The 16,233-nt window shown below is 46.9% G+C and overlaps 1 protein-coding gene across 1 annotated transcript in view; it reads right to left on the reverse strand.

Annotated features, from left to right (window-relative positions):
* Positions 1–751: 751 nt before the first annotated feature.
* BMP6 (bone morphogenetic protein 6) overlaps positions 752–16,233 on the reverse strand; it is a 93,923-nt gene continuing 78,441 nt past the window's right edge. Inside the window, exons 3-7 of the mRNA XM_052775973.1 lie at positions 14,346–14,494; positions 12,876–13,073; positions 4,865–4,941; positions 2,474–2,584; positions 752–2,383 (exon numbers count right to left, since the gene is read on the reverse strand). Coding sequence (XP_052631933.1) covers positions 2,234–2,383; positions 2,474–2,584; positions 4,865–4,941; positions 12,876–13,073; positions 14,346–14,494 — 685 coding nt within the window. The 3' untranslated portion in view covers positions 752–2,233. The remainder of the gene's footprint in view (positions 2,384–2,473; positions 2,585–4,864; positions 4,942–12,875; positions 13,074–14,345; positions 14,495–16,233) is intronic.

Below are 16,233 nucleotides of genomic sequence, written 5' to 3' on the forward strand. Positions count from 1 at the left end.
CACACACACCTTTGGAAGATACCAGGCCACCATGAGCTGGTTGTTTCCTGTTAATCCTCTCAGCATGGGAGGTCTAGCCATAATGAAGGTGATGGTACTGTAACATGTGCCTGAACATTACTGATGCCATAGTGTACGTGTGTCAGGTGGATTTTCATAGGCTGCTTCTGTCCAGCTCCAGAGGAGTAACTATGCTCTACTTATATAGAGCCAAAGTGAATAGGCATTATAACTAACTGCTCCGTTAATATTAAATGATCAGTTAGACTTCAGAGCTGATGACATGTGTTTCCTACTCTTGCCTAAATCCAGACTTTGTGCTGACCTGCTCCTTATTCAGAGTACTTAGAGAACAAGTAGTACAATGTTTAATTTTTTTTTGCCATTCAGCTGTTCTACAGTAGTGTAAAATAGTTCCCCACTCTTCTTGAGCCTTAACCTTTTTCCAAGCTGTAAGCATTGGTAAGTAAGTTTGAACGCTAGGACCATGCACTCTGTGGTGCCTTGGATTATAATATGGATCTATTCTTTGGTGCATAAGATGTTCCATGTTAGACATAATTGAAAGCCAAAGAATTTACACTGCAGACTGTCACAATACAAAGACAACAGCAAACAAGGACTGAATTCTGCCATCTTGTGTGCACAGAAACTCATGGAATGAGGATGGCTACAAGCTAATTTGACTAATCTGTCAAGATGCTGATTTTTGTCCATCATATGGAGTAGGTTGGGGGTTTTTATAAAAAAAAAAAAAAAAGGCAAAACAGCAAAGAACTTTTAAATCCATGAATTTCTCCTGGTACTTCACTGTCTGTCCAGAACTTTTGATTCTGTTTAAAAATGTGTAAGGGTGAAAAAGCCACAGTGAAAGCTAAGTGTTGTACTGGCAGATGTATTAGATCAATGTATATACTTCTGCCTTAAAGGAAGCCTTTATTATCACGTTTTTAACAACTTTCTAGTGAAGCACAATCTCATGAGTTCCTTGTATAAAATCAAAGTGGTACAATTGTTTACACTGAGATTTTTCTAAATAAAAACTTTTTAAAAAAGCAGTCTTTCTATAAATGATACAGCACAATGAATATACAGTGACAAGTGCAATAAATTATAGCTTGTATTTACAAGAAGCCTTTTAAATGCAAGAATTAGAGGTAAGTGCATTTAATACAAGTTTAATATTGATCAAAACAATTTGCTATTAGCTTCTGCTAGACAAACCATGGCTCCACTGTGAATGTATCCTTTATACGAGTTTGTTAGTTGCGTGAGTTGAAGGGGAAAGGTTGGCCAAAGACTTGCATATGCTGTTGACATTCTGTCTTCCTGTAAATAAATTGTCCAGCTAGAGAATGAATGGCCCCTAAACTTCTACGTCTCAATTACAGCTGTAGAAGTGTACCAACTTCCTTTCCTGGGCAAGCGGTAATAGATGAGGCAGCTCCACACAGGGAGTGGAAGGAAGTTGCATAAGAACAAGTGTATAAAGTTATATTGCTCAGTCAAATAGTGAACTGGAAAGACCAGCCACGGTCTGCATTCATGCTAGTGTTTCTAATACAGGGTGCAGACAAGCCATCTTACGCTTGCAGGATCAGACTTACTTAAGCTGTGCTTGGAGAATGAGAGAACTGAAACACTTGCTTTGGCACAATTTAAGATACTTACTGTCACAACAGATTTCAGGAGGAGACAGTCTAGGTGTAGTAACTGGTCCTTCTAGACAAAAGGCAGTTTCTAATGTTAGGAATTTTTTATTATCTTGTACAAGATACATGCTCTAAGTCTTACGTACTAACACCACTTACTTTTACTCTAGCTTCCCTGTCTCTCCCCTTGTCTTCCCACCCCTGCAAAAAAACCTCACTTGTTTTGGGTGGTGGGTGCCCACCTGGTAAAACTGCAGCAGGCATCCAAGCAACTGCTAAGGCCAGGCTGCTACGTGAGATTAAGACCGTCCCAGCCAAATAAAGCGTGTGGGGGCAAATTGCTGCTTTGCGCACCCCGGCTCTGCAGAGCTGAGCAGCCACTGTGGCACAGGGTCAGTCTGTAAGAAGTCCAGCTGTTTGCTCGCGTCCCAGCATGTGGTCCCCTCACCCCTTCCTCCCACAAGGCACATACATGGTGTTCTTCAATTATTGTTTTCTCCAAGGTCGGGTAGTTCATGAAAGCATGGAAGGTAGTATGGAAGTTCATGGTAGAATCACAGAGTCCGTGTGAAGACTGTTTGTCAGTGACATCCACAAGCTCTTACTACCATATTCCTGTATTTCTTCAAGATTACGTTAGAATTATCGTCAAAATAAAGAACAGATATGGCATTTAGTTTGGTAGGTGCACAGCATGGTTTGGGAACATAATCAGGATTCATAAGATGAACCTGTTGCCAAAAAGAAAACACAACTGAGACAATGGTAACTTGTTTACAAATTCACCTATCACTTTGGCATCAAGCTTTCTGGAGACTTACCAGAGTTTGTACAATGGCATGATTGGTTGCGTTCATATGGGCGTTGAGTGGGAATGAGCACTCTCCATCACAGTAGTTGGCTGCGTAGCCCTTTGGAGCGATTATCCAGTCCTTTTTAGGAAACAAATAGAACGTGATTCAAATTAAAATGTTGCCAACTTGTACAGACAACTGCATGCTATTAAGAGAAGCTGAAAATTTTCCACTAACTTTTTTCTTGAGGGTGAAAATGTGTTTTTACTGAAACTGTTAGGGTTTGGTTTGGGGTTTTTTTTGTGAGCCATGACTTTTCCATGGACACACTGACTTTAATGTCCAAAGAATGGTGCACATCTATGCATGGCTTAACTGCCACGAACTAAAAAAGTTTTATTCCTAAAACTCTTGCTGGGTTGCCTTGTGGGGATTGTGGTTTGGATGCCTTTATGTTCCAACGTTTCGTGCAGGTTAGGCCCTCTGGCTGAACTACCGTTCCTAGGTTGAGTCACAGCCTCAGCTGGTGTCCCCTCCCAGAGAATCATGTATGTGCATGCGTGTGCATGCACACGTGCACAATTCAACCAGAGAGCTCCAGAACAGGAACATAAAACACTGGTGTGGTGCCTCACCGACACTCTACCTTATACACTCTTATACAGGGACACTAGTCTGCTAAGGCCACTGTGGGAAATTTTAGCTGTGTAACAGCTTCTCCACCTCTGCCAGACTGCTAAAGGAGGGGCAGGACAGCCAGCCTGAGCTGCATGTACAAGCAGGTGGCCTCAGTGGCAATCTGAGTGCCATGCTACGGAAGAAGGTAACTCTTCACCAAAGGGCTAATAAAAAAATTTACAGCTTCTCTGCTGCTTGCACGAAAGAGCTAAAGGTAAATTACAAGCATCACCAATTAACAGGAGACATTTTCCCTCCCTTGGTGTCAAGGCTCTGCAGGTCACCCTGCAGGCAGATGGACTGGTACGCTTCACATGCGCATAATTCTTAGACCATTTCCCCTTTGCCTGACAACACTTGCCTGGGTTAGCTTGAATTTTGCTACAGCAGGCCTGAGCAGCCAGAGACCGTTGCTGCAGCTTTGCTAGCCAAGTTTGCTGTTTGATTGCTAACATGAGGATACCTGGGCATAGCAAAACCACCCCTTCCTTTTACTGTACTAGCTCACCCATAATTTGCTCCCAGTAAACCGAGCTGCTTTTTGTAAGAAAGTCCCACTCCTGCTACAGAAGCCAGTACAGACAGTAAATTTGTGGTTTAATGCAGTATAAGAATAATAGAAGCGCTCTGCTAAAAAAATGGATGGATGTTCTGAAGGAGATAGCAATGCCCAACAACTGCAGGGGGCTGCTGCCCTGCCTCCATCATCTCCCTACAACAAGTAGGATCTGGATTCCAACTCCTGCAAAGAGCCCTGCTGGCCTGTGGCCTTCCTTTGGCAGCATCTTACCTTTCTGCTCAAGCCTGCAACTAGAAACGTGAAGGCAGTGCCTTTGAGACCATGAACTTCACAACTGGAATACGCTTCCTGCCTGGAAGCAGGGCAAGCGAGCTGAGGAGGAGCTGGAAAGACTGTGCACAAGTAAAAAGAAAACCCACTGACAAAGTAATGGGGAACGGAGTCAACACGCAGCCACAGTTGTGGCTAGTGGGCTGGAGTTGACATAAGCTACAAAAAATGCTACTGTCCCATTAGCTGGTAGAGGACTTTCATGTGTAGGGTATTACAGAAGCAGCAGGAGCAGCCCTGGCATCCTGAATTATAATCCGGTAAAAACATTAGCTGATAGGAATGGGACCTCCCTCACAGAAGTGCTGAATGAAAGAATAAAAAAAATTCTAGAAAATTTTCAAAAGAGAACATGAGGGCATTCTTTGAAATGCAACATTTGATGACACTACAGCCTGGTCCTACATAAATAACTTACTCTAAACAGCTCTCTGTCTTCATGGTGTTGCAACTAAACTCAGTCTTTGGTCCACCTACCGCAGCCCGTGCTAATTGTGGGGCAGAGGTGGAGGACTTCAACACAATGACCAAGGTTAAAATTACGTTGATCACTAGAAAACACTTGATTTGGTTAAAATCACTGCTTAACATCAGATTTTTTTCCTTATCATTAGAGGTACATGGATATGAGCCCTTGCTCGTACCGTGACTCCCATGAGTGACAGAATGACTGTATATTTGAATCTCATAATGTATCAAGCTTCCTCTGGATCTTATCAAATGTCACAACTATCAATATTTATTTGCCCCTCCCTGTGACTAGTTTTAGTGAGTAGGCACAAGGGACATTTTAAAGCATAATGGCAGCCTCGAGAGGAATTACCGTGACACTGTTTAGATAACATTTCATAACAAAATGTCTAGTTTACCCAGAGAGAAACATCACACACCTGCCATCCCAAGTCTTGGAAGCTAACGTAAAGCTCATGCTTTCTGCACGCTGTTTTTAAGTCACTGCTGTTGTAATCTGTTAAAAGAAAAAGAACAAAACAGGAATTTAGAAAGTAAAACAGGCAGAGCATCCCTGGAGGGCATAGCTGGCCAGATGTGTTGCATGCTGTGGGCTCAGCAGCAAGAAACGGCAAGCTGCCTCAGCAGCCAAAAGGATAAGCAGGGCTGAAGCTTTTAAGATGCCTATGGGAACGGAGGCACCCAAGTAACAGTGACTTGGTTATAATTCCGTCAGCTGCCTTTAATAACTTGACAAGCAGTGCTTGCAAAACACCTCCAGTAAAATGACTTCTTAAAAATAAATCTACTCCTTCAGCCCAGCACAGGCTACATCCCTGCTGGGTGCTCAAACTCACCCCGCTTCCTCAGCCGCGGTTTCTGACGTGTGCCGCCCGAGGTGGTAAGCTCAAAACGCACACACTTACCAAGAGAATTACAACCCCGGGAAGGTTAATCATCGCCTTGTGCCCCCACACTGGTTAGCAGAAGTCCTTAAACAGCTAAAACGTCCCATAGGCAGTGAAGCCATGTCCCCATTCCTCCCTGTGCCTTACCCCCAGCCTGCCCCGGACATCACACACGGCTCCATGCACCACCTCTGCTCTTGGACATTTTCAAGCCATGCTCTGAAAAACAAGTTTCTCCTTCCCATAACCCGCTTATCTGCAGATGACACAGGAATTGACACACTCTCAACATTCACTTGCTCCTTAGTACCAATACTGCACGGAAGAGTCGGGGCGCAGGGTGCAAAGCCCTGACCTGAGACCTTCCCCCTTGCCGTGGCGCAACGTACAAGGATGTTTCGACCATGCAGGAGCTGCTCCCGATGGCCCTACAAAATGCAGCTTTTGACAGCGAGTGGAATTTCCCATTTATATTTGGAAAGAGAGGCGGCTCTGCACGCGAACACCTGGAACCGCAGCGAGCGGAGGAGCTGAGCCGTGACAGAGGGGCCTTTCACCCCCGGGTGGCTGCACAAATCCAGCCTTGATGGGCGACGGCTGATTTCGTCACACCTCAGGTTGCTGCCGAACCTCAGCGCAGCACCCACAGAAACCACCTTTGCAGCGGGGCGGCTTGGCCACCAGCTACGGCTGCTGAACCCACGCTTCGCGCCCGATGGGAAGCACGAGAGGAAGAGATGGCGGCAAATTCGGCCGAGCAGCGTGGGAGTCCGGGTCCCCGTCCGTGCGGTGACACGTGTGTGCTCGTCCCAGAGCTGGACCCAGCGCCTTACCCACAGGGGCCTCCTCTCCTCTCACATGCCTCATTTGCAAGTAAAGGCGCTTCCGTCAGCAGGCAGATGCCACACAGTGATGCGCCTGCCTCCCGCTGCCCTGGGCCTTTCGGCTCACCAGCCCCCCCGGCGCCCCTAATGTGGCTTGAAAGGGCACCCTCCCAGCGTAGCTTTCCCCAAATGCGGCAGCTGGGATAGAAAAATATTTTTAGTGACTTTTTCCTTGGCTCTGAATAAGCCTTTCTTTTTCTTCCCTCTACCCCCCCCAAGTTTGGGAACTACAAATTCAAATATTTATTCAAAAGAAAAACTATAATACTAAAAGCACATCCAACTGACATTAAGGGCAGCACAGCATTACAGCTGGGTACAGTTAGCTCTGAGGTCTGAAAAAAACCTACACCTCAAACCTAGCCTCCAAACCACCAAAGATTAGAGAGTTGTTTTTAGAAGCAGTTTGGGTTTTAAACTTTAAGGATTGCATTTCAGACTTTCAATAGCTTCGCTTCAATCACGGATTTAATCAGGTGAGCAGAGCTGGTTAACAGCCTGCTGCAGCATAAACATTCAGTCTTTCAGGAGCACTCAGTAGCAAGGACGGAGGCGAGCCTCTCTATTCAGGCTTTCCATTTTCAAACCAGACATACCCAGTAGAAACCAGGGTGTGGTGGTTTTTTTCAGATGAAGCTTTTCAGTCCCTGGCTCAGCCCAGGAGCAAATTTCTAGCATGAGATGTTTCTAAATGATCTGGTCATAACATGGGAAAAAAATGAGCAGAAGATACTTTTAGTGGTCAAAGGCTTTCATTTAAGTACCTGAAAACACAACTTCATTGTTCTTCAATAGGAAATATGTTGTTTGCTTAGGGGAAAACCATCTGTATTTGATAGGGAGTTACAGTGGAGTTGTTCTATTCATAACCGAGTGGGCAGAACAATGCTACGTTCCAAATCCAGCTACAACTTACCCAAATCAGCTACGGGAAAGGGGAGAAGGCAAGGGAGACAGAGAAAACAGGAGTGGGAAGGAAGGCTGTGAGCAATCACAAGTTTAAGAAAACACAGGGGGAAGAAAAAAAAAAAAAAAAAAAAAGAGCTGCTTAACAAGCTACACAAAGCAGAACACATTATGAACATGTCCTCTCTCACACTGCCTGAAACCGGCCCCCAAAAATGTGCCTCAGCTCACTGGCTGGAGTCACCTGATTCACTCTGCATTGAGTGCTGGCTACTCTCCACCCAAGGTAGATGCAGACAGCTCTACCTCCTTGCTTGCCCAAACTTGGCCTTTGCTTTCATAAATGTCAACATACTAAACATTTGCACTCTCCCCTGTTTAACCCTCACCCCAAGCTCCCCTGCCCTCTCTTCCTGTTACATGTTTGCCTACTTTATGGAATCTACTTTAGCCCAAATTTAGGGATGTTACAACCTTTAATCAACCCTTAGCAGTGGCTTTCTGAATTGGGGAAAAAAATGCAGCAATACAGATGCACATAATAATGATCCATTCCCTATGGTTTGGGGCTCGACATATGCCCTAGAGCTGTGTAGATTGGACGTACATCCAATTATGGGCCTGAAAAAAGAGGAATCCATAGAGTAAAAGGGTTTTGGCAGTGAGCTAAAGCTCACTGAGCTACTGAAGTTGGCCTCCACGATACATTTTCTCCAAAGCCTGGAAAGCAGTATCAGCTACCCAAGTCCAGCATGCTCAGCTGTTTGAGCCCAAATTACCATTTGAGGTGGTTTGCAGTGCAACATCCAACTGCCAAGCGGCAACAGGGTACGTATCCCTTCCCGCCAGCCCTGCAGCAGGGAGCCAGGAGGGCCGAGAGGCGGCAGCCTGCAGCGGGGTGACGCTGCAAACAACCGCCGCGGGGCCGGCTTACACTGCCACGACACAATTTGCAAGGATTGTTTGCCAGAGACCTTCAAAATCTCTGTGAGTTTAGGGAGCTGCTTTGGGAGCTCCTATAGGCTCGCTGTGGGTTTAGCAAAGTCATCTCTTTTTTTATCCCTGCATGTACCAATTCAGAAACACTAGCTTGGCACTGCATTTAATCACACTGCAAACTATTTTGTCTAAAACAGAGATTTAAAAAAATCCCAAACCCCTAGTTCTGCACTTAAAAATAACTTCCAGGGCAGCACAGTTAAAACAGCACAGTTAGGATGGCTTGTCTCTGTCGCTTGTTTGCATTGAACGTTTTCTGCCTTCACCAGAATCCAAGTCTGACTTACTGTGAGCACAGATGTTTCTCTTAAGGTTGGACACTGGCATTTGTGTTGCTGAAAGGGGAGAGAGAATAGCCTGACCCTAATGGTCTTCCTCCTACAGATACTTATGCATCCACCTTAGATTTCCGATAGCCTCTCCCACGTTAAGCGCTGGCAAAGAATATATAAATATTTACTGAGGTCGATCCGTCTGAGAACACCCTTGCCGCTCCCAAGGTGCCAGCTTACCAAATTCCACATGGTAATTAATTACTCTGTGATTCAAAATAGCTTTGACAGAGGTCTCCAAGGCCAGCCCCTCCTTCTTGGTGTTTGACTTTGGTGATTCGTCCAGATAAAGCTGGTGTAAACTGATCACCCAGTTAATAACAGCCCACTTCACATGAAAGCGATCTGCTTGGGTGGGAAGAAGGGGAGATAGCGGGCTGACATGGACCTGCATGTAAAGGCACATACAGAAACACCAGCCATGCCGCTCCAGTCTGTAACTTTGCGCTCTACTAAAGAGAAGATTGGCTGTGAGATAATGATATTTATTAACAAGACCCTTGCCACCACGAAAGCATTTGGCCTTATTTGCCTTCAGTGTTTGTGTGTGCTGCCCTTTGCGGTATTTGGTTCCCGTACACGTGGGGAAATCTGCCTGGTGCCATGTATGTCTACTGCAAGGAAAGGCCAGTTGGAGGGCCCCTCCGTTTCTCATGGAGCACCTCACAACAGTCCCGGAGGCCCTGGGGTGGCTAAAGGGAAGGACCCAAAAAGGGGCGTTGCACGAGTTTTACTCAGAGCAGCAAGTGAAGCCCGAAGTCAGATGTTTAAATGCAACTTTCTCCATAAGGAGGGGCTGATGGGAAGGGATGGGCCTGAAGGCTGACTCGCAGAAGAGCAGGGTTATCGCCACTGGACAAGGAGAGAGCCCTGTACAGAACCCATAACTCATGAAGGAGCTGGCTATATGGCAGCAAAGTCCTTAGGCTCGAGGGTCACCATCTATTACGTTGAGAAGAGTCCTCATCTCTTCAGGTTAACTAGAGGGTCAGCCTAGAGTCCGAGAGCATGAGCTAAACCCATCGCAAGACGTGGCCGAGCGAGGGCCTCCAGATCTTGCAGACAATAGCAGAAAAACACCTGTGTGCTCCTCCAACTCACCTCACTCCTCCATGTCCTGGGCCAGAGCTGCCATATGATTTTCTGCCTCAACAGACAAAAATACTTCCTTTTCTTCCTGTTCATCCTGCTTCTGCAGAAGAGCAGAGCTTGGCTCCAGGAATGCATTGATGCAGGACTCTATGTCAAAGCAGTTTATAACTATGGGGGTTACTCAGTTCTGCTTTATATAAGCCAGTCATAATTACGTGTTTATAATACAGGGAAATGAGCATTCTTGGCGAAAAAATACAGACCATTGAGATTCTTATGCCACAGCCATAACCTTAGCATCTGAGCACTTGGTACTGACTGCAGGACAACAACTGCACATCAAAGGGAGCACAGCGTGGTCCCAATCCCGCACGTAGCAGCATGCCTTCATGTAATTCCCCAGCTCACCAGATCCAGTACCAGCCCAGCAGCACACTTTGTGTGCTCCGAACTGAGGACTTGAAATGTTTTCCATATTTAGACAGTAAATGGGGCTTTTTTAAACACACTGCCCCAACCCAACTCATGGCATCTTTTGGTAAAGGGGTTCATTTTTGGACTGAAGGAAGAAAACCCTGCGTATTCACTAACATAGAGGAAGGAAGGTTCAATCTACAAAAACCCATCAACACCAGCCAGCTGCCTTGCTCTCCACGAGAGAACCTGCCCTCAAGCCCTGACAGGCAGCAGCAACCCTGGCTTGTGGGAGAGCACAGACCAAAAATCTGACAAGAGGTAAGATACAGCGAGAGAGGAAGATGTGAAGGTGGGGAGATGCACAGGAGGGGACCGCAGTATCCCAGTTATGCACCCGCTTTGGGTCCAAATGCATCAGGGCACCCTCAGAAGAGCAAGGCAGCCTTCAGGTAACCCCCTGGCTTGCCTCCTGCTGCATCCTGGGGTGAACACTTCCCCAGTTCCAACACGCATCATCCGGGCATGGATGTAGGAACCCACACAACTAAAAAAGAAAAAAATCCCTGTGATCTCTTTAACACTAAAAACACATATCAGTCGTCGGTGCCTCTTGGGCTATTAAATCAACCACTTCTTAAGAAGAACAGAGTCTAAGAGTGTCACACTTAGAAAGGAAAATAAGCTGATGCAGTCTCTCCTTTCTAAACACAGAAACCAACCAAACATACATCTTAACTTTAAATTCCCCTCCTTTCCCCCGCCTTAAATCCACAGAGGCTCAACTATACCTTGTTGACTACTGAACTGCCAAATTCCAGGTTTTAAATTAAAGCTGGCTTTGAGCTAGAAGAGCTCAAAAAAGCCCTTGAGACCACAAAACGACCAGCTATTTTTTCTCTTTTTGTCATTTTATAATTTTACAACCTGATGTGTGGTGTAGTCAAGAAAGCAGTGATGTAAAAATGGCCCTTTTTGCCCAATATTTCTGCTCCCTCTGGAGCTTTGAGTCACATCGACTGATTTAATAGTAGTGGGTTTAGCACTGCAAAGCTTGTGGAGCTGGGGAGAGAAAGTTGGAGCCTATCCTGAGCCCTCTACCAGCACCACAAAAGAGCAACGCAGCGAGTAACTTTCCCAAAGCGCTGTGAATGCCTTAAAAAATTAGCTCCCATGATGAAGAGAGTGTGGCAACCAAGCCCACCTTAGTGGGAGAATTGCATGCCACCTGCGTAAAAGCTGGGCTTATTGCTTATAACGCCCAGACAAATAAACTACCTATGCCCTTGGCAAGCCCATCATATGGGAAAGTAACCCAATGAGCAGCTGTGATGCCCACCTTTAAAACTGCAGCTTGGAGGCCCCCAAGGAAAACCAGGACCAAAGCGGGTCCCAGCAATTGGGACCAACGGACGGCTCTACCTGTGGGGCTGGCAGAGGGCTCTCATACCAGATTAGAGGATAACTCCTCTGGCAATGGCATGCTGGCACTGGCCGGCCTCCCTCAGGGAGGTCAGGCTGCAGGACTGAGTCACTTCTCCTGCCCTTAAAATCCATGAAGCAGTATTTCACACTCAACTGAGTCCGGCACTTGCACAGCATAGCATGGGAACTCAGAGCCACTCTGCGGCATGCACCACGAGGACATGCAACAGCCGCTAGTGGCTAACTGCTGCTGGCACTAACCCAAAGGGCAAGCCCATCACCATGCTAGGCTGGAGCAATAGGGCTGCATCGGCACACAGCCATGCTCAAAGCCTGGCCGCCAGCCCTGGAGGAGCTCCCAACCTGGCTCTGGTTCCCTGTAGGCTCCCAGTGCCATGGCCAGCACGGGGCCACCTCAGGTGCAGCGTGGCTCACCCACAACCCAAGCATGCAAGAGCAGGAGACAGCCTACAGATTCACACCGGCTGCTTCAGCAGTGCTAGCTCACCTCCCCGTGCTGTGTCTAGACATAAACTAAAAAATACAGCCGCCTCTCTTCCTTGGGGTATAGTCATTTCTAGACACAGGAAAAGCAGGGATCCTATTGGAAATGAAGGGGGCAGCATAAGCGAATTAATCAAGTGACTTGGAACGGGCTGAAATGTTTGAGAGGAAAGAAGGTACTCAATGAATGAAGGACTTGTAGCACTGCGATGCAGGGCAGAGTGGCTGGAAAACAGACACAACTTAGAAGATAGGACACTCTCAATTTTTGTTAAAATTTCAGAGTTATCATATTTTCCCACCAGCCCGCAACAGTACTCACAAGGCTGCTGTATGACACCTGCAACCTTTCCACAGCAAACAGGCAAGCCTCTTTGCCTGCCTGGAAATGCACTTCACCATGTATATACTGCTGTTCTCACAAGTAGGAAAAAAAAAAAAAAAAAAAAAAGGATCTCATGCTGTTCTACCAGGGTTTTTCCAAAGAAAACTGAAAGAGGACTCTGGTGGAAATGCATATGTGCAATACCAGAAATCCCAGTGTACACAGAGATGGAATCTTTTAAATACTGCATTTCGCATGGCACAATTCCAGGCAAATACTGTGCAGCAAGCAACCTACAGGCACAAGAGTCGGGGTTAAAAAACCTCACCCCCCTGAATTCAATGGCCATGACTTCACATGGCGGTCTGGACTCTACCCTGAATTCGGTGCCTCTTGGGCTATTAAATCAACCACTTCTTAAGAAGAACAGAGTCTAAGAGTGTCACACTTAGAAAGGAAAATAAGCTGATGCAGTCTCTCCTTTCTAAACACAGAAACCAACCAGTCTTAAGGACTCCTGCAAGTCTTGTTACGTGAGACCCCCTCTTCCATCCCCTTGCAGATGTAACCTGTTCCCCCAAGGAAGAGCATCCCACCTCACATCCCCCTTCTTGCTTTTGCACCCCCAAAGCAAGTTGTCTGAGCTTGTGTTGCATGATCACCTGTGACACCAGACACCCTGGAAACATCCTGAGCCTGGGTGGAGCGGTTTCGACTCTGTTGCCTGCGCCTGCTCGTTGCTGACCTAGTGGTCCGTACGTGAACTTCGCTCACTTTGAAGAAGGCCACCATGAAAGGCTGTTTGTCGTAAGGGCCATCTCTGCCTATAAGGCCTGCTTCTCTAGGATTTACACTGAAACCTTCAAACCAAACAGAAAAGTGAGTGTTAGAGAGACAGTGCAGTTGGATTGATTCTTCCAGCTTTGGAAGCATTCCACCCCCATAAGCAGTGTTTCCTTTATTCTTGCTCGCACTCTTCTTCTTTAACCACTAAACATTCCCCTCCTGCCACCATGACTTATGGACATTTTTATGACAGCACCCCATCCATCCTGGACAAGAGGCTCCACTGCAGCACCTGGCTCTTTGGTACCCCTATGGCATCTCTACCCTGGTTTAGGCATCAGAGAGGTATACAGATAGATATATAAAACACAAAGCCCAGATGTGTCATGAAATTAGTTCTGCTGCCTGTGAAACACAAGTAGCAGAGATGGGATTAGGAGACCTCTAAGGAAAGCAGAGGGCAAAGAGATGGGGTGCTTTTCTCAGTAGCACAGGGATGGGCTCTCAGCCCTTTTGGGGAGGTGGAGGTTGGCACTAACATTTCCTCAGGGAGAACAGTGGACAGCCTCTCTGGTCTCACTTGACCCCACAGCCTTTGGTCAAGCCCCACTTGACCTCACTTGACCAAACTCCAGCATCAGGCAATAGGAAGAAAACTTAAGGTTGGTTCCTATAGAGGACAGATGTCACTGTCATCTTTTTGGTCACCTTCTGCTCAACTTCCTCCTTCCCCACTGCTTCTCTTCCAACACTCAATTTCATGCTCTTTTGCAGTCTCTTCTCTCCTTTTCCACCTTTTGAAGTTTCTGTGGGCTGTGAAATGCTATCATTGCAGCTGCCCTCAGAGGGACCAGCCCCACACAGCGACCACATCGCTTCTGCAGTGCAGGGCTCCCACCTCAGGTTTGATGAGATCCGAGCAGCAACGGCAGCTGCAGCAGCCAGCAGGGCTACCATAAGCCCGCATGGGGAGGCGGATACCCACATACCTGCCGTCTTCTCCTCCTTTCACCTCTAAACCTCACCCCACCTGGGAACCCAGCTCCATGCCCCCTTCCACCTCCAACCCAGGCACTGGGACCCTACCCCAGCCCGCCTCCACCAGCTCATCCTGGTACTGTTCAGAGACACCTGACCTCACTCATGGGGAAAGACATGTCCATCATGGGACATGGGACAACCCTCAATCTGTGCCCTCAGACGCCTTGCTCATGGTGTTGGCTACAAATTGCCTACAAAGGCAGGGTGCTCACCCCCCACATCACACCTGGACTCTGTTAGCACCACCTCTAGACAGCATCCAAGAGACTCGCGAGGTGACTCACGTTAACTGGCCCGTAACCTACCATCCTGGGTCACTACGCTCAGCTGCAGTCCCATGTTGTGCCGAGGGTTCATCACCCACATGTTACTGGTGGCAGTGACATCAAACTCCAGCCAGCCCTCCTCCGAGGCCCACACTGCCCGCGTGTCCAGCAGAAACAGGTCAGAGGCCCTGCAGAGGAGAAGTGTAATGACAAGATTGTGACGTCTGGGATTTTCTCCCTGGCTTTCGCTGTTGCAGAAACAAAACCTGAAATCGTCAAAAAGTGATGTTAACAGCTAGGAAAAAAACAACGCCCAAAATCTGCCTATTTATATCCAGAGTTTTGCCATGAGATGCACATGCTTCCGCATGTGAAATTCAGGATTACAAAGGTTTTTCACCATTTTCTAGGCTAGAGGAAAGCAATCCTACTCCTCAGGTCTGTCCATTTCTCCACCAGCAAGGGATTAGTAAGGCACTCTTCCTCCTGAAGAGTGTAATGCTAGCCCTGACAGGACACTGGTCAAACTACCAGCATTTCCAGGCATTCAATGGCTTTTGTCAAAGCAGTTTCACAGCTTCAGCTCACCTTCCACAACACAGACCTACCACAGTGGGCCAAAAAAAAAAAAAAAAAAAAATCAACTAACAGGCCAAGCATCAAACAGTGAAGGAAAATGAACCTCTAAAGGCCTCTAAAGACATTTTTCTGAGGCATATCAACAGGGATTAGAGCGCCTTGTTCCAAGGCTGTTGGTACTGGGTCTCCTTCATGGGCTTCAGCTTCAAATACTATCAAGTCTGTACCTTTTTTGCAGCATCAAATGCCCCCAAAACTCAGCAATGAAATCAGCTGGAGAAGCACCCAGAGAAACCCCGTGTACATTTTCTCACTGTATTATAGGCACAACTTTCCTGGGCAAGAGAGCTACAGTTCCTATCCTTAACCTGTGGCCATCATGACAAAACGGATACCAGGTGTCAATGCCATCTTTATCTGTCTTTCCCCTCTGAATTTTTTTTTTCTAACAATAACTTAATGGAAATGGGAAAACAGGATACCTGTCCCTTCCACCCATCAAAGGTTAACTTCAGAAAAAAAAATTTTTGATTGAGTTACATTTTATTTTTGGCCAACTGCTATGTCATACTGCCCAGCAGCTTGGTTTGCATGAGATCACACATGGAAAAATAAGCACTTAAGTATATTAGGGCTCCTAGTGCGGCTATTTTTACAGCGTGGAGGCTTTCCTCCGCCTCACTGGTAGCCGCACGCTCAGTGGTTGACTCAGCAGCCTTTCCCACAGGAGTCTTTGCCACCATTCCTCCAACGGGAAGAGGGTTCAGGAACAACTCTGACCTTCACCTCCAACAGCAGCGAGTGGCTGGGGCTGGCCAGCTGCTACATGTTTTGGAAACCTTAAGGTTGAAAGATTTGGGCTTTCCCAGGCAGGGTATATAAACTGAAGTGTTGCTTAAAGGAGACTGCAAACAACAGCTGCAGCTGAGACCACTCTTTCCCTCTCCAGGTTTAAGAGAGGAATGAACTGCTAGATCATTCCTGCCTCTGAATATGACTTACACATTGGTCCTCTCCAATGCTTGAAATGGCCTACATCTGAAAAGGGGTTTTCCTAGTACCTGTTCTGACCCCCCCCCTCACACCAATTGCTTTTTGATCTCCTCTCCCATCTCCTCTCCTCTAAGTGCCATACCCTCCCCAGCACTCGCCCACTCCAGACAATGTCCCACTGGAACCTCCAGACTAGAGTTACTTTGGCGTTACATGCCCCCCAAACCAAACATGTCTGGCTGCAGAGCCACTGGGAACTCTGTAAGAGCAAAGCCCCATGAACACTCAACCACATGGGATTAGTCAGGTCTACAAAAACATGAAGAGAAGGCTCAGAGCTTATACTCCCATTGCC

The sequence above is a fragment of the Harpia harpyja genome, chromosome 1 (assembly GCF_026419915.1).
Source record: "Harpia harpyja isolate bHarHar1 chromosome 1, bHarHar1 primary haplotype, whole genome shotgun sequence".
Lineage (NCBI taxonomy): Eukaryota > Metazoa > Chordata > Aves > Accipitriformes > Accipitridae > Harpia > Harpia harpyja.